The following is a 24,806-nucleotide window of genomic DNA, read 5'->3' as shown; positions in this document are numbered from 1 at the left end:
GAAGAAATAAGGACATTTAAAAGCAAAATCGAAGGATGAGGTAAGTGAAGGAGGACTGCACTCAGGCAAAGGAAGCTATTTAGGGAAAAAAAAATTACCTTTACAACCCCTTTAAGGCGCACTCGATCAGAGCTATGAGTGCTTCATGGGCAGTGCATCACCAGGCTTCGATGGTTCAGATCTGCAAAGCTGCAACTTGGTCTTCAGTCCATACATTCACCAAATTCTATCAAATAGATGTAAGAGGACATGAGTATTCTGCCTTTTGGGCGCAGTGTACTGCAGGCAGCAGTCTAGGGCTTCTTGTCCGTTTACGACCGGCTCGGATCTGGGGCCCCCCCCCCCCCCCCCTTCATATTGAGCATTGCTCTGGGACATCCCATTAGGCAATGATTTAAAGCTCTGTGTCCCGTGATGTATGATAAAGAAAATAGGATTTTTATAACCGCTTACCTGTAAAAATCCTTTTCTTGGACACAGAGGTCCCCCCTTCTTATGGGAACCTTATTGCTTGCTACAAAACTAAGGTACTTCCCTGATCGGAGGGATTATATGGAGGGGGAACTGTCTTTTTATTGGTTGTGCCAGTGTCCAATCACCTCTGATGACCATACAACCATTATGTAATGATTTAAGGCTCTGTGTCCTGTGGTGTACTCCAAGAAAAGGATTTTACAGGTAAGCTGTTATAAAAATCCTATTTTTATGCGATATAGCACTGCGTTACGCTGAAAATTGCGCGGTTGTGCGATGTTGTACCCAAACAAAATTTTTACCACAAATGGAGCTTTCTTTTGGTTGGATTTGATCACCTTTTACGGTTTTTATTTTTTGCGCTATAAACAAATACAAAATGCCATATTTGAAAATAAATCTTTTTTTTTTTTTTACTTTCTGGTGTAATTCATATCCAATAAAAAAAATATATATAAAATAAAAAACAAATGTATTCCTCAGTTTAGGCCAAGATATATTCTTCTACATAGTTAAAAAAAAAAACAATAAGTGTGTATATTGATTGGTTTGCGCAAAAGTTATAGCGTCTACAAAATAGTGGATAGATTTATGGCATTTTTAATTTTAATTTTTTACTAGTAATGGGGGCGATCAGTGATTTTTTTTATTTATTTTTTTCAGCAGGACTGCGACATTGCGGTGGACAGATTGGACACCTAACTGACATTTTTAACACTTCATTATTACAGTGATTAGTGCTAAAAATGTGCACTGACGTTGTACTTAACCCCGTCCCTGCCAGTGTTATAACATTAGGGGCGATCAAGGTGTTAAATGTGTTCCCTGTTTGTGTTTTCGAACGGTGTGACTGGGGAAATGCACAAACCCATCTTCCTGCTTAGCAGGAAGACAGATCTCAGTGTTCTCCCCTGACGCAATGGAGATCTGCCGGGTTTATTACGGCAGATCCCCATTCTGTCTCTGCGGGAAATAATCGCGGGCGGCTGGTGGACATAGAGTCTGCCAGACCCGCTGATTGGCCCCCCTGCTGGTTTGCCCCCCTGCTGGTTTATCGGAGCATGTGCATGCCCCATGAAAGATAGTGCACGAATCACTGTACTGGTACGACGATTTGTGCAGCCGAGCCACCTTGCAGCAGTACATCCACGGTGGGAGGTCAGCAAGTGGTTAAGAACGATTTTATACTTTTGATATGACACATTTTTGGTGTTTGCCAGTGAAAAATGGTTGCTTACAGTTTCTTGAATAAATATACGGTACCTGCCAAGGCAGTATCTTGTTGAATTCTTGTTACTGTGAATATGTAATGTAATTGTTCTCATGTAGATTTAACATGTTTTTGGGTGTCGGTGATGTTTGCAAGAATGGCCTGTTACATATTTGTAGAGGTGAAGTTGAAAAATGTAAAGTGTGTAAATGGGATTTTTCTTTTGGGGGGTGGGGTTGGTGCGCTTCTAATACCCAACTATATGTAGACCTTGGTTGTACTACTACATGCCCAAAGACATTGTATCTACATACTTTTGGCATGTGTAGTATGCCATTCTCCTTTTGCTTCCCTACAGCTCCCTGGACATATTTAACGGGAGGTGTTGGCTGACAAATTGGATGTTTGTGATGTATGTGGTACATTTTGTATTGGATAATGTAAATTGTTGTTCTAGAACAGTATGTGCACTGTTTAGCATTATTTTGCTACATTTTAACTACTTTGATTCATTTATCAGTGTACAATGTGATATAGGATAGACACCAATGGGTAATACAATTTTATAGTAAACCTGTAGTGGAAATTTAGAAGCAAAATGTTCACACAAAGATATGTTCCATTTTATGCTGTGATTTGCAAACCTGCTTACATATCCAAAGCTGAAGGTGTTACCATTTAATGTCTCCAGGGATATCTAGGAAGGTGAAACGAGTTTGAGGAGGTTTGGAATAAATTAAGAAACGTGTGGGAGAGTAAAGTAATGAGCTGGGTGTGCAGAAAGGTACAAGAGATACGAAAAGAGAAGATTGAAAGGTCACCCTAAGAAGAAAGTGGAACTATGTGTCTTAAATCGTTAGGACCGGGGTCCTTTTGTGGAGAAATCTTCTATTCTGTTCTCAAATCTATCATGTACTGTAGTTGTGCAGTCACATTCTCCTTTCTCATAATATGACACATTTCTCTAGTCCATTCGATTTTAGATGGACTTACAGTGGACTTCTAAAGAAAGGGCATAACTGCTCACGTTAAATGAAGAAACACAAAAGTCTCTTCTTACAACTGGACATTGGTCTTGGGAGGTGCAATTTGGTATCTCGCATACAGTGACTTGATATAATATGTAACAAACATCAGACAAGGACTTGATGCATGGACAATCCCAATGGGTGGGATTTTGGTTCAAAGGGATGACCTTTGTTTTGCATATGATGTCAGTTAAAGCAACCTTGCAGGTTGAAGAAAAATAAATAAAAAATGTGGGTACTGTGCTTTATTGATAGAAATCTTATTTTAGTGTCCTTATAAACAAGACAAATTATAGAATAAAATGTGCCCTTTATATCTACTGGAAACCTGGCTGTTACAAAACTAATATTGGTAAAAATAGAAAAATACGTTTTATCCATAGATTGCAAAGAAAAGAAAAGAATTTTCGCTAGACAATATTGCCAAGGGAAAGAATGTTTTGGCATCATAAATACCAAGTGCATTACCAAAACAATAAGTCTGAGAGCTGAAATGTAAAAAATGCTATGGTCTGTAGGGGGTATACATCTGCAAGAACTTAAACTGGTTAATGTGATCTTTTATACATGTGTCATTTCTTTAGGTGTCTTTTGTCAAAATGTTTCCTCCAGAGCAAGAAGAAAATTTATCTTTCTGGCAACACATTTCACTTTCATCTCTGCCAAGTGCTTGGGGTTCTCAGGTGAAGAAAAGCCTTTATAAAACTGCATTCTTGCAGTGCAAAACATGTCTGGATAGCATGCAGACACAAGAAGAGTTGCAAAAACTGGTAAATCATTTTCTTTTTAATTTGTTCAAATTAGTTTTTATATCAAACCAGCAAGGAAACTGCTGTTTTCTAGAATGCAGACACAGTTTGTAATTTGCATGTTCCCTACTCTTCAGTTGTATAAGTAGCTCTGCTTATTTAACCACTTCAGCCCTGGAAGGTTTTATCCCTTTAATGACCAGGCCATTTTTTTTTTTTTTTTTTTTTTTTTACGATACGGCACTGCGTTACTTTAAGTATTGCATGGTCGTGCAACGCTGTACCCAAATAAAATTGTCCTTTTTTTTGCCACAAATAAAGCTTTCTTTTAGTGGTATTTGATCACCACTAGAGACGTTATTGCCCTGCTTAGCTTAGTATCGTAGGCAAACACAGAGATTGAACTTGCCCCATCCTCCAGGTAGTTTATGAACAAATTAAATAGGATTGGTCTTAGCACAGAACCCTGGGGGACCCCACCCCTGACCATTCAGAGTACTCCCCATTTATCACCACCCTCTGAACACAAAGTTGAATTCATTCATTAATTTTCCATAAACTTGTCGCAAACATTTTTATTTCCCAAAGACTAATTTTGCCTCTTATAAAATACTTTGGAATATTTTCTTTGAAAACTGGCATCATTTTGTGGGTGTTTTCACTGTCCTGGTGCTCTGGGGCCTCCAAAAATGTGATGGGTAGTCCAGGAAAATGGATGCGTAAGTTTACACTCCTTGAAACCCCAAAGGTGCTCTTTGGATTTTAGGCCCCTCTATGTGGCTAGGGGTGAAACATTCTCACACAGCATATCAGAATGTGTTTTTGGGTGTAATTATAAGTATGCCTATGCTGTGTGTTCCTCTTGCTAAATACCTTGGACTGTCTACTTTCCAAAAAGGGGATATTTTGTACTTTTATGATGTGGTAGGGCCTCAAGAAATGAGATGGGCAGTCATTACATCAGGACTGATCCGGTTTCAAATATACAAAAGTATTGGGACACCTGCTTTTACACGCACATGACCTTTAATGGCATCCCAGTCTTAGTCCGTAGGGTTCAATATTGAGTTGACCCACCCTTTGCAGCTATAACAGCTTCAAAATTTCTGGGAAGGCTGTCCACAAGGTTTAGGAGTGTGTCTATGAGAATATTTGATTATTCTTCCAGAAGTGCATTTGTGAGGTCAGGCACTGATGTTGGCCTGGCTCGCAGTCTCCACTCTAATTCATCTTAAAGTTGTTCTATCGTGCAGATTTCAGGACTCTGTGCAGGCCAGTCAAGTTTCTCCAGCCTAAATGTACTCATCCATGTCTTTATGGACCTTGCTTTGTTCACTGGTCCAAATCATTTGATGGAGGGGGGATTATGGTGTGGGGTTGTTTTTCAGGGATTGGGCTTGGTCCCATTAGTTCTTAGTGAAGGCATCATCATACCAAGAAATTTTGGGCAATTTCATGCTTCCAACTTTGTGGAAACAGTTTAGGGATGGCCCCCTCCTGTACTAACATTACTGCACACCAGTGCACAAAGCAAGGTCCATAAAGACATGAATGATCGAGTTTGGGGTGGAGGAACTTGACTGGCCTGCACAGAGTCTTGACCTCAACCCGATAGAGCACCTTTGGGATGAATTAGAGCGGAGACTGCGAGCCAGGCCTTTTCATCCACATACGTGCCTGATCTCACAAATGTGATTCTGGAAGAATATTCAAACATTCCCATAGACACACTCCTAAACCTTGTGGACGGCCTTCCCAGAAGAGGTGAAGCTGTTATAGCTGCAAAGGGCGGGCCAACTCAATATTGAACCCTACGGACTTAAACCGGGATGCCATTAACGTTCATTTGTGTGTAAAGGCATGTGTCCCAATACTTTTGGTAATATAGTGTATATTCCATAGTTTATAGACTCTCTAATGTTCACACATACTAAATCATTTGCACTTAAGTGTAAATGATTTAGTATGTGTGAAAGTTGGTCTTAAAAACTATGTAATATACACTATATTACCAAACGTATTGACACACACACACACACACGTATTAATGGTATCCCGTTCTTAGTCCTTAGGGTTCAATATTGAGTTGGCCCACCCTTTGCAGCTATAACAGCTTCAACTCTTCTGGGAAAGCTGTCCACAAGGTTTAGGAGTGTGTCTATGGGAATGTTTGAATATTCTTCCAGTAGCGCATTTGTTGTTTGGTTATTTGTTACAAAAAAAATGTAGCAGAATACATTTTGACCTAAATTTATTAAAGCCGAGGTCCGCCGAATAGTTTTTTTTTTGTAAAGTCAGCAGCTACAAATACTGCAGCTACTGACTGTTAAAATACTGACCTGTCCAGGGCGCCTGCGATGTAGGCACCCAAAGCCGATCTAACGCTTGGCTCTCGGGTGCTACCACTGCCCTCTTCGGCAAGGGAAGGCTTTGCGGCTTCCCTACTGTGCATGCGCGACTCGCGCTGCGCTATCCTACTGGTCCCTGCTGTCTTCTGGGACCTGCATGTCTCCCAGAAGACAGCCGGGGGGACTGAGAATGCACCGGAAGTGACGTAGATACCGGCGGGTGACACGGGTATCTATGCCCAGAAGTGGGAGCAAAATAACTGTATTACACAGGTATCTGCTCCCCCCTGAAAGGTGCCAAATGTGACACCGGAGGGGGGGAGGGTTCTGAAAAGCGGAAGTTCCATTTTTGGGTGGAACTCCGCTTTAAGACCCCTTTCACACTGGGTCGTTTTGCTATTGCGCTAAAAATAGCAATTGCAAACCGACCTGACACAGCCGCTGCTTTGTCTCCAGTGTGAAAGCCCTGAGGACTTTCACACTGGGAGCGGTGCGCTAGCAGGAGGGTAAAAAAAAAATTCTGCTAGCCGCATCTTTGGCATGGTGTGTATACCCCTCCTGCCCATTGAAATTAATGGGACACCGTGGCTAAACCGCCGGCAAAGCGCCTCTGCCGAGGTGCTTTGCGAGTGGTTTTTAACCCTTTCTAAAACTACCCCACTAGTGGCCGAATAGTGCTGCGAATTTGGCAGTTAAGTGCCGCTAAAAATAGCGATGCTTTGCCGCCGATGCTACCTCAGTGTGAAAGTGGTCAAAGAAAGATGATTATTTGCAAAATCTTATAACGGAAACAAAGAAAAATTAGCTTTTTTTCAAATTGTTCGCCGTTTGTTTATATAGCATAAAATAAAAAACCTGGGGTGATTAAATATCACTAAAAGAAAGCCACCACCATAAAGAGCTCTGTCTGTTGCATGACTGATTAATTGTCGTACAAAGTGTGGCAGTGGTGAAAACTTAAAAGTGGCTTGGGCAGGAAGGGGGTGAAAATGTCTGCTATTGAAGTCGTTAAAAAAGCATTTAGGACTCCTGCACATGGAAGCTTTTGCCCATGGAGCATAAATCTGGGAAGGCACAGGTGCAGCATACAGCCCACTATTAGCAGCCTGTCAAAATCAATGAGAGGCTGCAACATGTGGCCGTACGCTGTTCTGAATGGTAGTCGCGTACTGTGCCATATGCGAACAAGAACTTATGTCCCATATGCAGAAATTGTGCGTCCCAGTATGCATGCTGCCATGTAAGAGAGTTCCGCTTGGAACTGTATACAGTTGCCGTGTATTGCATCCTCTCATAGATTTTGACAGACTGCTGGCAGTGGACTGTATGCTGCACTAGTGCCTCCCGGCTGCCCCGATAACCCCCCTTTTTACACTCTATAAAAATGCCTGTGTGCATGAGGCATATGATGTGGCAGGGAAAGTTATTTAAGTCAGAATCTGCTTGTAAAGCAGTAGCTGTGTGTAGCTAGTAAGCATCATAGTTGATCAAGAAATAAATCTTGCATTTTCATTTGTTACATATTTAATGGTATGATTTTTAATTTTCACAGAATGTGTCACTATCTGCACTGTTGATGGCATGCCGTTCTTCTGGAAGGTTACTTGATTCCGAACAGCACTCTGATGTGGCTGCGATTATAGGCCAGTTGGTTCCTCTTTTTTTTCAAAAGCAGGTAAAATATAGGGAACAATTTTTGAGTAGTGTTGATATAGTAATTTAAAGTGGTTGGAAACCACATATACCCAGTGAAGTGACTAGCTTCAGGTGATACACAGAGATGAAACAAATTATCCTACATATAGTAAGTCGTACCTCTTTATCTGCCGTCATCTCTTCTCTATAGCCATTGAGTGCAGAATTTATACAGCTTGTCTGAGCTTTCAGGCCCCATTCACCATTAGGCAGTTGGCAATTGCTGCCAGGATTGGCATGTTTCTGCTCGCAATCCAAAATCGTGGCAATTTGCGTGCCCTCTCCTAGACCATTGAACATCTTCACCATGGGAGGGCCTAAAAGCGGTAGAAGTGTTCGGTAGTACTGCAAAGTAAACCCATCAGGGCCAGGAGCTTTGGCCGGTTTCATCCCACCCACCGCTCTCTGTAATTCTTCCATAGTAATGGGATCCTCCCGTCCCCACCTCCATTGACAGCTGGGGGATCTGGGAGGACAAAAGATAGTCCCAAATCGTTGAGTCATTCGGGGGGTTTACCGGAAGGTTAAAGAGGGAAGAGTAGAAGTCTCTAAACTCTGTCACTATCTCGGTAGGTGTGGTCTTTTTTTGTCCTGAGGGGGCTACGATTTGAGGGATGTATGCGTTAAGTCTCTGTTTCCTGACTGCCCTGGCTAGTAGTTTCCCGCATTTGTTTCCTGATTCATAGGAAAGTTTTTTGGAGGTGTTTTGGGTGGCATTCATCCTTAATGACATTCCAAACGCAGTGGGAATTTTCCACAATTGTCAGGCGTGAAAAATATGCTTCTGGCACAGAGCCAATATTTGGTCCCTGAGCTTCTTTGCCACAACAAACGCGCATAGGGCAGCTTATTTGAGTAAATGAGCTGCCCTATGCGCAAAAGATGAAATTGCGTGAAAATGGTGCCCATAAAATCATGAGTGGAACATGAGTTCTCGCTATGCATACTGAAAGGTGCCTCAGAAAGTAGGGGGTAGGAAGCTGAAGTTACACGCTACATATCTGAGTGAGGGGAGTTCTGAGCTCTGATTAGAGGCAAGGGACACACTCCCCTTCACACAGCACACAGAAACAGAGCTAACAATTCAAAATTAGTGCTAATGGCGCCCCTCCTACAATATAGCACTACTCAGCGCTTAGGACGTAAATTCAAAGTGATTGGTAACCGAATAATAAATATGTGTAAATTGCAGCTGCTGTTAAAAGAATATGACAATAATCGTAAACCAGTAAAAGATAAAACAAATAAAACTTTTGTAAAAAGTCCCAAAGGGTCTATATAGAACTGTAGCAGCGCTACTTTTAAACGGCGTTTAAAATTCTTCTATGGATATGATAAACTCATAGGCATATGATGATAGTGCAGATGGATCACACACAAACTAGTCCTTTAAGTGCTCCTTTCACCAAGGGGGTGTTCACCACGTGGGGGGATGTTTACTCCCCTGTTGGGGATGCACTCACCACAAGATTGAATAAAAAGGGCCTGGATTATATGTCTGTGTATATCTCCCGGAAGATGCACTTCTCCACCAGCAGGAATGTTAAGTTCCAAACGCATACATATAATGGAAAAAGACTCATACAGTGTAATACAGTTAAAATAATTTATTAAGCCCAAAACAACATCCCCTTTGTATATTGTGCGTACCACAATTTAAAAGTATTCAAGCATAAAACGAAATCAGTATTGTGCCTGTAAGCTTCTCCCTGTGAAGATGCAGATGTCTGCCAAAATCTCCTGTTCCATGACCAGAGACGCTGTACAGCCCCCAGGAGCAGGGGATTTTGGCAGACATCTGCATCTTCACAGGCTCGCAGGGAGAAGCTTACAGGCACAGTACTGATTTCTTTTTTTTTTTTTTTTTTTTTTTTATTTACACAACATACAAGGCTGGTCCACATGAACCACATCAATAACAATACAACAGCTGTAGTCAGTGTACATGTGTATAAATTCAAGTGGCATCGCCTAAACATAACAGTCTGCAACCGTGGCCCAGCCTCCCATATCTTTTCCGTTTTCTGAGAGCGAAATTAGTTAGGAAAAAGGAAGGAAGAATGCCGGAACTGCTCAGGTAGGCAGACCAGCAAAGTGAGAATATAAGGTTAGCTAGAAAAGCGGGGGTGAGGGAGGGGGTAGAGAAAAAGAAAAAAGAGGGGGGGGGGGTGTCTCGCGACCATGGACATCCAGTTACATCTGGCTTTCTACTTCCAGTGGCCGCCCCGGCCCCGCATTCAGGAGGGCTTCGGGGCAGGCACAGGAGAGTCAGTCTAACTGTGGGGTCTGATGTTCACCTCTGAGGGCCTGGCCCTCCTCTGAGTATTTGAACATTGTCCAGAGCTGCCACGTCTGAGAGTATTGTTCGTTTCTATCCTGTTTTGAAAGGACCAAATCTTCTAGCCAGCCAATCTCATCCACCTTCCTCAGCCACATGGATACAGTCGGTGGGTGCGGTGACTTCCAGCACAATGGAACGCAGGCTTTAGCAGCGTCCAGCAAGTGTCTTACAATGGATTTTTTATAGATCCGCGCCGGGGTGTCTGTCGCGTGGAGCAAAAAGTATGCCGGATCATCCGGCACCCTTCGATCCGTGAATTTTTGAGTGATTCGCCTGATTTCTTCCCAGTATGGCCTAATGCGTGGGCACGTCCAAAAGATGTGCATCAGAGTCCCCTTCTCTAGCTGGCATCTCCAGCAAAGATCCGATACGTCTGAAAACAGTTTATTCAGCACGACTGGCGTTCTATACCACCTTGTCAGAAGCTTGTAATTAGTCTCCTGGACTCTAACGCAGATCGATGATTTGTGCGTGAATGTTAAGATATGTTGTCTCTTATTAGTTGTGAATTGGGCTCCCAGGTCTTGTTCCCACTTCCCTAGGCTCGGGAGTTGATAGCTTTCTGGGGGCTCCACTAGCAATGCATGAAGCAACGAGAGCGCGTGAGGTAACGCTCCCGTCTCTTCGCACATCTCCTCCAGTGACGTAAGGGTACGGCCCGCGGGGGGGGGTGTCATGGTCTTAAGAAAGTGGCTTAGTTGGCCGGCCCTCAGGAAGTCCAGTCGGAAACTGCTCGAGCTGTTCATCAACTGCGCTAGCGTCTTCCACCTGCCCGATTCACTGAAGTGTGAGGCCTGGAAATAACCCGACTCGCTTAATGTGGTAAACCTGGCATCGTTAAGACCGGGCGTGAAGTCTGGATTGCCCAGAATAGGGCGCAGGGGTGAACTTTCCGACGCAAGACGGCCCTGTCTCAGCAGTCTGGAGCAGATTTTTATTGTGTTTCCTATTATCGGGTGTTGGTATACGTCTATTCTTTGTAGGGTTTGGCACCACGGGGCGCGTCTCAGTAGGACCTCGCTCTGTTCCTGTTCCAGTCGGGGCCAAAGTTTGAGTGATCTGTGACGGCACCAGTCTATGAGCCGATTAAGTTGCGCCGCCTGGTAGTACGTTTTTATGTTTGGCATGGCCAGTCCCCCGCTTAGTTTGGGTAGATAGAGTACTGCTCTCTGCACCCGGGGTCGCCTCCCTGCCCACAGGAACTCCCCGAATGCGGTCTGCGTTTGCTTAAAGTATGTCGCCGGGATGTGAATGGGGAGAGCCTGTATCAAGTATATAAATTTCGGCAGTATAGTCATCTTTAGGATGCTGTTCCTCCCGAACCATGAGTGTAGTCCCGTGGTCCACTCATTCAGTAGTCGTTGGACTGTCTTAAGTAGGGGGGGAAATTAAGTTTGTAGATGTCAGAGAGTTTCGGCGGGATGCGCGTACCCAGATATGTCAATGCTACATTCGTCCATTTCAGTTTAAAGTCTTGTTCAAGTCGTCTTAGTTGCTGTTGTGGAATCCCCACTCCCATCGCCTCAGATTTTGTAAAGTTAATTTTTAGGTTGGCCAGCCGGCCATATTCTTCGAATTCCCGCATCAAATTTGGGAGGGACACCGCTGGATTGGTCAGGGAGAACAGCATGTCATCCGCGTAGGCTGAGATTTTATAGTGACCTTCCCCCGTCGCAATCCCGTAGATATTTGGGTTCTGCCTGACGTGTTGTAAAAAGGGCTCCAGGGTCAGAGCGAACAGGAGGGGTGACAATGGGCAACCCTGCCTAGTCCCATTAGTAATCGGGAATGGGTCCGACAGTGTGCTGTTCGCCCTCACCCTGGCCGTGGGATTCGTATATGCCGCCGTTATCCAGTGTAGCATCCTCCGCCCCACTCCCACATGTTTCAAGGTGGAGAACATGAATTGCCAATTCACTCGGTCGAATGCCTTTTCGGCATCCGTACCTACAAAAACACATGGGACCTTTGTCTTGTTTGCTACATGTAACAAGTTTAGTACCTTAGTCGTATTATCCCTGGCCTCTCTGGTCGGGACAAAGCCCACTTGATCCAGATGTATGAGGTCGGGGAGGTATTGTTGAAATCTAGTGGCGATCAGTTTCGTGAATATTTTTATGTCGGTGTTTAGTAAAGATATGGGGCGGTAGCTACCACACTGACTGGGGTCCTTACCCTCCTTATGAATTACTGCTATTTGTGCCTGCAGGGTGTCTATATGAAATGTGCCCTCTGAACCCACCGTGTTAAACAGGTTTACCATCCGATTACCCAGGGTCGGGAGTAGGGCTTTGTAATAAGCCGTGGTGAGGCCATCCGGGCCTGGGGCCTTGCCTGGTTTTGAGGACTTTAGCGCCGCTTGGATTTCTGACAAGGTAATTGGCTCTTCCAGTGTCTCCCTCATGTCTGATGTCAATGTCGGCATGCCAGAGCTGTCTAGGTATGCAGATGTCAAGTCTTGGTCTGGGTCCGCTTGCGGGGAGGGGAGGTTGTAGAGATGGGAGTAGAAGGTCTTAAATTCTTGTGAGATTTGGTGTGGTAATGAAAACTTTTTCCCATCCCTTGCCCCTATATGTGGAATATATGATGCCATATTTTGCTTGCGGATCGCCTGTGCCAGCATCCTCCCACATTTGTTACCCGACTCATAAATTTTTCCCCTGCACACCTGCATTGCTGCCTTTGCCTTGTAGTGTAGCAAGTCTGTGATCTGCTTACGGACAATATTCAGGTCCGAACCCACCTGGGGAGTCGGATTCTGTTTATGTTGGGCCTCCATTATGTGTAGCTTAGCAAGCAGGGCATTTAACTGCTCCGTTCTTGCTTTCTTCAGCCTGGAACCATGTTTAATCAAGAGTCCCCGCACAACCGCCTTATGGGCTTCCCACACCACACCTGCAGTACTATCCTGTGTTGTGTTCGTATCAAAATAGTGTCCCACCTCCCTGACTACTTCCGCCATGGTGTCCGAGTCTTGTAGTAGGCTCTCGTTCAGTCGCCAGGTCTGTCTCTGTGTGGTCTGGGTTTCTGCTAGGGCGTAGACTAATGTGATCGGGGCGTGGTCAGACCACGTAATGTGTCCGATCTTTACCTCCTTGACCGCATCTAACTGCCTGTGGGGAACTAGGAAATAATCTATCCGCGAATAGGAGTCATGCGGTTTAGAGTAAAAGGTATAGTCCCTCTCTCCAGGGTGGAAGAGGCGCCAAGTATCGATCAGCTGAGCCGAATGCATCGCCGCATGTATCCGTTTTCGAGAGTCTCTAGAGGTTGAGGCAGTGCCCGTCGACGTGTCCTCCGACGGGATCAATGGAATATTAAGGTCGCCCCCTATGATTAGTCGGCCCTCCGCAAAGCGTGTCAGTTTGTTCAAGTGTCTGGTCAGGAATGAGTCTTGATGGTCATTGGGGGCGTATAAGTTCGCGAGGGTGACCTGCGTTTGGCCGATTTTGCCCTTCAGAAAAAGAAAGCGTCCTGCTTCGTCTAATTTAGCTTCCCCGAGCGACCATGGAATTCTGGCCGAAATCAATATGGAGACCCCCCGGGACTTTGATTCCGTATAATTGGAGTGGTATACTACAGGGTAGTATCTATTTTTTAGTAGGGGTAGTTTTTGGTCCCTAAAGTGTGTCTCCTGGAGCATGATTACATCCGCTCCCAGGCGGCGCATGTCGTGTAGGAGCATTCTCCTCTTTTCCGGGATGTTTAATCCCTTAGCGTTCAAAGATACCACTTTTAGTCTGTCCATGATCGCGAGTCACCGGAGGGCGAGCCCCCCGGTCCAAATAAATAGGAAGGGGTCAGGGAAGGGGGGTGGGGTCAGGGAGGGGGGGGGGGGTCCAGTCCTCACACTACGTGTGACTGGGAGAGTAGAGGGGAGTAGGAGGGGGAGATAGCGGGGTAGAGAGTAGGGTTTAAAGATTTAGGAGGCCTACACAAGGGCGTGTGGCCAAAGTAGAAATACTAGTATAGCTCAAATAGCTAAAAGCACTCTCCAGTGAGTCACTGGCAATTGAGCGCAGGCCTAGGTGGGTAGATGGCAGAACAGGACCGGCAGAGCAAGCTCCCGGTACCCCGCCCCCCCCCCCCACCGGCAGTCGATGTCGTTAGGATTAAAGCCCACATTGCAATCAAGTATAGCACACGTGTAAATATCAACACAACATTCTTAAAGAGGTAATATTAAGGTGTAACCAAGAGGAACAATTAAAGATAGGGTCATAAGACTCTTCAAACAGATTAAACCCAGAAGGACCCTATAGTACGTCTCCCAGCGTGGGCTGCTAACTCCCCTCCTCCCTCCCGGAAGAGAGAACCCCGCCAGGCATCTGAACAGTATGCCAGGACTATTACGTGAGACCAGTTCAGTGAGCAGCCGCACCATCCACCCCCCTCCCCTCCCCCTCTTACACAGAATTTCTTTCCCCATAAGCCGTATGACTAGTTCTGCATTATAACGCTTCCGCTGCAAACCCCCTCTGTTCTGTTCCACATCTCTCCCACTGTATGGCATGTCCCCACATAATAAAAAGCAGACTGGTACCATGTCCCCTGTCTCTCTTTGGGGCACGGGGGGGGGGAATCCCCACTCTCCACAGGGTCAGCACGATGAACTCATGTGCTGCGGAATTACCATGGACCAGCAGGGAGTGTCAGTGTCAGGCTGGCCGAGGCCCTGCATCACATGGATCTCCCCAGATCTTCACAGACAGTAAACCAAAGGAAGGGGGGGGATAATTGCCAACCTCCACCCTCCTCCCCCGTGGCCGAGTAATGTATGGGCTGCAGCAGAGGGCTTGTCCAGCTAAGTCTGTGCCTGCGGGTGTTCTCTGATATCTCGGGCCAGTGTGGTAGGAGGCCTACAGCCATCCTTGCAAAGGAGGGGGCAGATGCGGGTCAGTGTACTCCGAAATCTCGGCTCGCCAGGGCATCATGGCCTATACAGGGGGGGCTTCCAGCAGCTCCTAGGGGCGGCAGGGATAGTGTGTCGTGAAAGGGGGTACGGGGATGTGGCGTGCACTGCGGGCTGCGGCGCAAGGCCTACTCACGTCACCCCTGCAGTGCGTCTCCGGATGGTGCCCGTCGGCGTCGTCTGTCCTGGCGTCTCTGGCGCTGCTGTGCTGCAACTCTGTAGCTGGAGGGTCCCGATCTTCCAGGTGCACATGGCAGGATTTGTAGCCAGTCCGGGATCTGCACCGGCTCCGCTCCCAGGAATCCGAACAGTCCAGGCAGGTCCGCAGGGGATTGCACTGTGTAGGCCCTTCCGTCCTTCCTGAACGTGACCGAGAGTGGATAGCCCCACCTGTAAGTGAAGCCCAGTTGTCTGGCGAGTTCCAGCGCCGGCTTCAGCATTGCCCGACGGCGGAGAGTTGCCCTGGACAGGTCCGGCAGAACTGTGACCGTTGCTCCGTCAACGCGCACCTCGCCGCGCTCCCATGCTCCCCGGACAATTCGCTCCTTTTGGGCGTACCTCAGCAGCCTGCAGAGGACGTCTCGTGGCCTATCCGGGTCTTCCAGTCTGGGGCCCATCACTCGATGCGCTCTATCGATCTCCACCACTGCCGCAGGTTCTTCCAGAATTTCCCGGAATAGCTCCTGGATCTTCTCCTCCAGGGCTTCTGCCTCTACCGTCTCCGGCACTCCCCGAAGCCGCACGTTGTTGCGGCGACTTCGGTCCTCCACGTCCTCCAGGTGGAGCTGTAGGGCGATCGCCGCGTCTCGGTGCTGGTCCCTCGCCCGTTCCAGGCCCGCCACCCGTTGCTCCAGGGCTGAAAATGACACCTCACCCGAAGTCACCCTTTCCGTCAGTGTGGACACCTCCGCCCTTACTTCCTGGAAATCGCGGCGGTGAGTTTCCTCTAGTTTTAGAATCAGGGCTTCTATATCGGACCGCGTGGGTAGGGCCTTCAGCAAGGCCCGGATCTCTTGCTCCGCCGAGGAGCCCCCCGGGGAGGAGGACGGGGAATCCATTTGTAGGACCGGGGGTCTCGGGGTTGCCGCTGGCTCGGGTGCCTGTTCCGGCTCGTCAAGGGACAGGAGCCACTCGCCGTCCTCTCGTGCGTCTGCCAGGTTGGCCCTTGCTGAGCCTCGTGGTGCCGTCGCTCTGGCCCCCGGAGAAGCCTGAGCCTGGTACTGGAAATATTGGTGCAAATCTCTCGCTGGCGTGTTGGATCTTGTCACCCGGGTGTTAGTTTTAGTGCTGCGCTTCTTAGTCGATTGCATGCCGACTTTTCTGCTGTTTTGGCCGGTAAAGGGGAGGACAAGGCCGGGAGCTCGAGGAGAAAGCAGCTTCACTCAGCCATGTCCAGGCCACGCCCACACAGTACTGATTTCGTTTTATGCTTGAATACTTTTAAATTGTGGTACGCACAATATACAAAGGGGATGTTGTTTTGGGCTTAATAAATGATTTTAACTGTATTACACTATATGAGTCTTTTTCCATTATATGTATGCGTTTGGAACTTAACATTCCTGCTGGTGGAGAAGTGCATTTTCCGGGAGATATACACAGACATATAATCCAGGCCCTTTTTATTCAATCTTGTGGTGAGTGCATCCCCAACAGGGGAGTAAACATCCCCCCACGTGGTGAACACTTATTTAAAGGACTAGTTTGTGTGTGATCCATCTGCACTATCATCATATGCCTAGGAGTTTATCATATCCATAGAAGAATTTTAAACGCCCGTTTAAAAGTAGCGCTGCTACAGTTCTATATAGAACCTTTGGGACTTTTTACAAAAGTTTTATTTGTTTTATCTTTTACTGTTTTACGATTAGAAACAGAGCTAAGGCTGTCAATCTCATGCTATGTGCTAGAGGTCCCTTCCCTGTTACCTTATTTCTCAGGGTGTCACGAAAACTTGACAGAAGTGACTAATTCACATAGCAGAACAATGAGGCAGTGGACAGAAATGACACCTGGTGCTTTGGATTGAGACAATAACACACTATAGAGGGATATGTTATGTTCATAATTCATGTCAGAGGTTTGCAATCACTTTATACAGAAGTTTATGCATTTAAAACTGCCTACAAAATGAAAACGTTGCTATATTTTATTGATCAGGGGGGGCGTGGCCGGACCGAGCCGAGAGATGGACGCCTGAGACCAGAGCTCCTGCCACCTCAGGACAACTTTTACCCGAAACGGAGGGCATAGCTTGAATTTTTCCTTGCTAGAGTGATGGGTACTGCTTCCAGTGCCTCCTCTGCCTCCAGGTCGCGTTCCCCTAGAGAAATAACCGATACTTCGGCTCACTTTACCTCAGACATGTCCCGCTCACGCAGAGGAAACATGGAGCCTTCCCGCCAGAACTCATCCTCGGGCCTCTCGCAATCCTCCCTCAATGAGCACTCAGGAATTGTCCTGACACCTTCACAGGCCGCATACGACCCGGTCTCCGAGACGATCGGAATGGGCGCAACCGTCCAACCATTGCAACCATACCGAACTATCGCGGATCTCCGGTCCGTCGCGGCGGACATCAAGGATACCCTGACAACCGCCATTTCAGAGCTTCGGCTAGAGGTGAGATCCCTGACTGACAGGGTCGCCCGCACGGAGGGTGCAGTGGAGGATCACACCATCGTCCTCCAACGTTCGACCCGAAAAATTGATGATCATACTTTACAATTAAGGGACATGAATCGGCACCTTGAGGACCTGGACAATCGGGGACGCCGCCAAAATTTGAGGGTGAGAGGCATCCCAGAAACAGTGGAAGTGGAAAATGTCCAGCAATCGGTAACGGAGCTGTTTAACTCGGTGCTCGGCAGACCACCTCAAATGCCCATAGATATGGATAGAGTCCACCGAGCACTCCGCCCTAAAGGCAAGGAGACGGACCCCCCGAGGGATATAGTTTGTTGCCTCACAAGCTTTAGGTTGAAGGAAGATATTCTGAAATCTGCCAGAGGGAAACAACTACATTACCGAGAAGCTCCAGTGCAGATCTTTCAAGACCTGTCTGGAATTACGTTATAACACCGTCGGGATCTTAGACCACTGTTGGAGGTGCTAAGGGCTAAGGACATTAGATATAAATGGAAGTATCCTTTTTGCTTATCCGCCTCTCATCAGGGCCGCAATGCTCTCTTGAAGGTCCCGGAGGACCTTCCTCACTTCTGTGATACGCTGGGTATCCCTCAGGTTGCAGTTCCAGATTGGTACGCGGCGTACCGACAATCGGTTAATCGATGGTCCGCACCGAGGGTAGAACCGATGGAGACGCAGGCAACCAGATTCCGTCGCCGCCGTTCCTCATCAGGATCTAGACTCCAACAGGGTCCGCTAGCCCCAAGGCCTGAGCACACGTCATCCCCGCCACCGGCCTCCAGGAGGGCAAGAAGAGATTATTAAATGGAGGTATGATACCGCCTGATCTCTTCTGCATTGATGACGGTTTTCTGGATATTCCTATGTGTTAGTTTAAATCGTTTGGAACATTTAACCATTGACTTTTGTTTTGAATGTTTTCTTTTAACACTGTTTTGTTCTCTTTCATCGGATGCCCAGCCAACATAGTACTGGTCTCACGGAGCAGAGAAGACCTTTTGAGACCTGTCACAAAAGTGAGGCATTTTCTACTGCAGCTCTGCCCTTAAAGTTGTTTTGCGTTAGAGGTTACTGGATAGACTACAGCGCCCAGACTGCTTTGCGCGGTTGCTCCGCCTACAGAATGGACTGTCCGACACACAGGATGAGAACAAGAACTCGCACTACAGTGCCCAGAATGCTTAGCAGCAGAATAGGCTTGTAGTCCAGTTTGACCGCCCGTGCTCTCCTTCCGGATCTTAAGGGCTGGGGCTTCACCCCTTTGTACTGCGGAGAACAGGGCCCTTGTACTTTGTACTATGTTTAAGCGCCTGTATTTGGATCTTACAGAGCAACACGTTGCAACGCTTTACGATTAGAGACAGGATCATCAGACGACGATCGCTGCGCATTGGAGTGGGCTACTACATTGCTTTATCCGCACAGACATGCCGCAGTTTAACGACATGGACACGATCGAAAGCAGCTGCAGCATGTAACAGGACTTTTTGCTTTGGTGCGCGCACTCCGATCCTGGCTATCCTCTGGCTAAGTGGATCTCTTGATTTCACCAAAGATACGCCCTGTGGCAGATGTGATGAACTGATTCTGGGCAACCTAAAATACCCTCAATTGGTACGTATGGTATGGATCGGGGCACAACCCGGTAGGACGAATCCCATCTCTGGATTGCTTGGACGCTCTGCAGTTTTTGACTTGATCCTATTTACCCCCAGGGAGGTTCCCAAATAGTGAATTTAGTTATTTTACGCTTGTGTATTTTTTTAACCGCAGAGTACTATTGTTTAGACTGATATTTTTAGTTAAGCTGGGACTCGGATTTGGGCAATAGGCCTGGGGAGCCCAAGGTAAATACCTTTTGTTTAACATTGAGTATGAACACCCTTTTGATAGTCCCGATTAACGAGATGTGATCTGGGTGGAAAGGGGAATTTGTTTTTTTCTTTTCGTTTGGTTCTGTTTTAGGGCCCGGCCTTTCAGTCGAGATGATTTGTCGCGGTAATCTAAGACACTCTCTGGTGGGATTGTAGGATCGGGAATGTATGAGACGGGTCTGACTTCCTGCCTTAGCCCTCTTATTTTTAGGGGGGTGGGGGCGGGAATCGCCCTACCCCTGGGAGGGGGGGAGTTTGGAAATAGGGCATTTATGGCGCAGGGGTCTTGCCGCATATGGCAAGATTATTTAGCTTTGCCTAGAAGGATGGGGGAGGGATCTTCCCCACGCCCTGGTGCTTATACATATATGAATAGCATTGGTGAGCTCTCCCCTAATTTACAGGTTATTTGTTTAACTGTTATCCTGCATTGTCCTGGGGTGGCACGCTATCTACTGTTTGTTTTACATATTAATTTAGTGGTAAGTATTTCTGTTCTGATACAGGTAGTTTCTTGACTTGTCCTGGTCAACCCCCATACGCTGACACCTGGCGACTAGTGGGCCGGATTGTCTGGCGTGCTGGTCCTGGGTGCGGTGTACACCCAGTCCCGATTCTAAGTTTTTGACTTGGGGATTGAAAGAATTCTTTCCCTGAGTGTTCGGGCTCTGTTAATAAAAATCTGAAGGCTGCTTGGCAGCTTAAGAGTTTCCACACCACCCTTTGAGGTACCGTACCTATACCTCATTCGCTTACTTCTCCTCTTTCCCACCCACCCCCCCTCTTTTTTTTTTTTTTTCTCTTTCTATCCCTCTAGCCCTTTCTTCTCTCTACTATCTTTTTCTCTACACGTCTCTGCTCCTTGACGTGACCATGGCTAATGCTGTGGACCCAAACCGACAGTCTATTGATCAAGGAAATCCTCCCCTAAGACTTAAATTATATTCCCTGAATGTGCGTGGACTCAACGCTCCTGAAAAGCGCTCCCAACTGCTCTCTTCTATCCAAAAAGTTAAACCACACGTAGTACTACTACAGGAAACACACTTTAGATCAGATAAAATACCCACGTTGGGAAACCGTTACTTCCCTGTGGTATTCCACGCTACCAACGACATTTCGAAATCCAAAGGGGTGTCGATATTGCTTTCTAGACATTGTCCATTGCAGGTAGAGGATGTACAAAGGGATCCACAAGGAAGGTTTTTGTTTCTCAAGGGCAAGATACAGGGTACACCCGTGACTGTTGCAAATATATACGCCCCCAATACACAGCATGTCCAATTCTTTCTTACTACCATTCAACTCCTTACGGCCTTTCAGTCCGGCATGCTATTGTTGGGAGGTGACTTCAATGTCCCTCTAAACCCCTTATTGGACACCTCGAACCTTGCATGACTTATCGCGCCCTCCGGGCCATTAAAGCACAAATGAAATTGCTGACCCTACATGATTCGTGGCGAACGCTGTATCCGACGGTAAGATTATACCTACTATTCCCCTGTGCATGCCAAATATTCTCGAATAGATTTTTTTTTTATTACACAAGCGGATTTGATACGCCTCTCCGACGCTACCATTGAACCAATGGTCTTATCGGACCACCACCCGATCACTATGACACTGACATGGCAAGGCCAGAGTACCGGAAGTGGGGCTTGGAGGATGGACGACTCCATCCTCCTAGACCCAGTAGCCGTGGCCAATTTATCAACTAGAATATCCCAATATTTTGATGAGAATTCCTCAGGAGAGGTGGCTCCCGTCACGGTTTGGGCTGCACATAAGTGCGTCCTTAGGGGTGAAATCATCTCCCATATGTCACAACGGCGTAGACTCCAAGAGGCTCGTATAACAACCCTCTCTGACAGAATTAAAACCTTAGAACTCGCACATAAAAGTTCCTTGGCCGCTGACACCCTTGAGGCCTTAATAGCGAGCAGGAAGGAACTTTTGGGAGAACTGCAGACAAGACTTTCAGACTTTCTCTCGAAGTATGGCGTACCGCCTACCCCTACTCCAGACATATCACACTTAGACGCGCCGGTCACTATAGAAGAAGCCCTGACGGCTCTAAAACAATTGAAACCCGGGAAGTGCCCTGGTCCGGATGGCCTAACTTCGGGCTATTGCAAAACGTTTTCGTCTATGCTACTCCCACATTTTGTTAAAGCCTTCAATGATCTCCCCTTCCCTTCCCATACAGGTACAGATTTATTGGAAGCCCACATTACACTGATCCCTAAACATGGGAAGGATTCCACGTTAGCCCCCAATTATCGCCCAATTTCACTACTGAACGTGGACGTAAAATTATTCGCAAAAATTTTGGCCAATAGGATACTCCCTTTTTTACCAAATGTCATATTGACCGACCAGGTGGGTTTTGTCCCTGGCAGAGAAGCCAGGGACAACACCACTAAGGCGATCAATGTTCATCACTGGATGTCTACCAATGATTCCAGAGGTTTTCTGCTGTCCCTTGATGCCGAGAAGGCGTTTGATAGGGTGGCCTGGGACTACATGTTGGCTGTCCTGCACAAATTAGGCTTTCCAGACCGCTTTATTCAAATGGTTATGGCACTTTACTCTGCTCCAACTGCTAGGATCAGGGTCAACGGCCGACTGTCGGACGCCTTCTCGGTACACAATGGAACCAGGCAGGGCTGCCCCCTTTCCCCTCTGATTTTTATTTTAACCCTAGAGCCGTTTCTCAGACGATTGCGGGACAACCGAGATGTCAAAGGCGTAACAATTAATAGTAAACAATATAAGATTGCAGCTTACGCTGATGACATCTTACTTTTCCTGACTAACCCGTTAATTACGATACCTAACCTCCTCAAAGATTTAAGATTATTTAAAACGATCTCTAACCTACAGATACATTTCAATAAGTCTAAAGCACTTAACGTCTCCCTTCCACAGGCCACGGTAGATCTCTGTAAACAAAACATCCCCTTTACTTGGGAACCCAGCGACATTACCTACTTGGGAATCAGGCTTCCTGTGAAACTGTCTGACCTATTTGCCAAAAATTTCCAGCCCACCATGCAAACGATAAAGGAAGATCTGCTTAATTGGACCAAGGGAACTTTCTCTTGGTTTGGTAGGGCAGCATTATTAAAAATGAATGTCCTTCCAATAAAACTTCCTGCCTCTTTTTGCCTCTTTTAAGTCTCTGTGCAGAACTTTCCTTTGGGCCGGACGGCCCGCGAGACTAGGATGGGACAGGCTTACCATCCCTAAGTTAAGGGGGGGAATTGGCTTACCTGACCTCGCTAGGTATCATAAGGCGTGCCTGTTAACGAGAATCGTTGACTGACATCTGCATAAGACGGGGAAGGACTGGGTCTCGCTGGAGGAAGCTTATGCGGGGTGCGAGCTATCCCACCTTCCATGAATTAACCCCCAAAGAGTGCAAAGCTCACCCTTTGATTGCCCCGACACTGCTGTTTCAGGGCAATGAATAGATCTGTGAGCGTGGCTCCCTTGCCGGGTCCCATGACACCCCTGAATCAAAACCCAGGGTTTCCAGATGGTCTCCTGATCACGGACCCAACTAGGTCTGAGATAACACCCACGTTACGAGCACGACGATTTTTTCACTCGGACTCATTGCTGACGCATACGGAAATGACCACGAGATTCCCAGACTTTGACATACCCCGTTTTAAATTTTTCCAAATCCGAAATTTTCTTTGCAATGCACCTTCATTGGCGCTATGGCACAGAGAATTCACGCCTTTTGAGGCTTTGTGTAACCAAACTGGACCGCAGCGTCATTTGGTCTCTACCCTGTATGCTTTGCTCACGCCAAATGAGACACTTAACACGGATATTCACAGTAAGTGGGAAGCGGATCTTGCTGCTACCTTCTCGGACGATGACTGGAAAGCAATATGGTCCCACACCCACAAAGGATCAATAAATGTATCGGCCCAGGAGAACAGATATACAATTTATTCTAGGTGGTATAAGACTCCCAGCAAATTACACAAAATCTTCCCTAGTGTCCCCCCTGTGTGCTGGAGATGCAACTCGGCTGAGGGGACTCTCTTGCACATATGGTGGGACTGCCCACTAATTCATACTTTCTGGGCGGAAGTCCATGCCCTCATTGCCAGAATAACCACATACACACCAGACTTCACCCCGGCGCAATATCTACTCCATCACACATCCATACCTCAATCGATTTACAGCAAATCCCTAACGCTCCACTTGGTTAATGCGGCCTCCCAGTGCATCCCTGTGCACTGGAAAGACCCTCAACCTCCCACGATAGGTGAATGGCACAATAGAGTTACTAAGATTGAGGAGATGGAACGGATCATCCATCAAGCAAAGGATATGGCTGAGAAATTTAGAAGCACTTGGGGATGATGGACGCAATACAGGGAATCCCTATCCACGGGAACGCCGCTTGATCACCCTGACACCCTAAATCAACAGACCCCAATTAATAACACTTGATAGCTGGACTAAAAGACAACCTTATCCTTCTTGACTTTCTCCCCCCCCCCCCCTGCCATTTCAGCTTTCTTCCTCATTTAAGATGCACTTGAATCAGAATCTAAACTTCAGTAGACACTATTAGAGGACTACACTTTCAATGATGACAACAATGGTTGGGTAGGTTACCCACGCGTACTTCAGTCCGAACCCCTTATGGGATTCTCGGGGGGGGGGGGCTTCCTTCCCCCCCCTTTTTTTTTCTTTATTTTTTTTCTTCTTCCCCTCTTTTTTGGCATAGCTGACTCTTACCCTTGTTTACATTAAGGGGGCCTTATGAGCCCAAGGACCATGTCAGCCCTTACCCGTTGGGTTGGTGCCGCGGTCACCCTCCCGTCCACAGAGTAGTTCCCTTTAGGGGTGGATGGTTTGAGGACGTGACTGACATTGGTATATCATATAATCTTTTTAGTAACAGGGTCCCCGACCCCACGCACCTCTCCGGGTGGATCTTTGCTCCCTTGTCCGGGGTTTCGGGAGTGGGTTTAGGTCCCCTCCCTTTTAGAGGACCCCCAATTTATATATGAAATGGATATTTTATTGGAGCTTTCTTTTTCTTATTATAAAAATTTTGCAAGACTGGAATAAATGTTCTGTCGTTGTTTATTTATCTCTGTATGCACTTTGTGACATTGTTAACCTTATGAAATGCACGGTACATGTTACTATTTCTGACTATTTCTATATATCTAATAAAAACATTTGGAACAAAAAATATTTTATTGATCAGTTTACATATACATCATATACATCATTACTTACAATAGCCTTATGCCAGCACATACAACTTGGTTGTCAGAATTGTGAGACCTTGACTAGTATATAAGAGCAGGTGGCCCTTGGTATTGTAGTTGGCTTAGTGTAGCCATGAAATATTTGTACACACAATTTGTTAATACTTAAACATAACATTCCCTAATTACATACAGTTGTGCTCAAATGATTGCATACCCTGGCAGAAATGGTGAAATTTTGATACTGAAAATATGATTGATCATGCCAAAAAACTGT

At 46.6% G+C, this 24,806-nt stretch overlaps 1 protein-coding gene across 3 annotated transcripts in view; it reads left to right on the top strand.

Moving 5' to 3' along the window:
- C7H1orf112 (chromosome 7 C1orf112 homolog) overlaps positions 1-24,806 on the top strand; it is a 414,829-nt gene that overhangs the window by 207,180 nt on the left and 182,843 nt on the right. For all 3 annotated transcript variants that reach the window (XM_040359710.1, XM_040359708.1, XM_040359709.1), the window contains exons 17-18: positions 3,297-3,482; positions 7,362-7,484. In XM_040359710.1, the coding sequence (XP_040215644.1) occupies positions 3,297-3,482; positions 7,362-7,484 (309 nt within the window). The remainder of the gene's footprint in view (positions 1-3,296; positions 3,483-7,361; positions 7,485-24,806) is intronic.

Source organism: Rana temporaria, chromosome 7 (genome assembly GCF_905171775.1).
Source record: "Rana temporaria chromosome 7, aRanTem1.1, whole genome shotgun sequence".
Lineage (NCBI taxonomy): Eukaryota > Metazoa > Chordata > Amphibia > Anura > Ranidae > Rana > Rana temporaria.
This window is presented reverse-complemented; position numbering and strand designations above follow the sequence as displayed.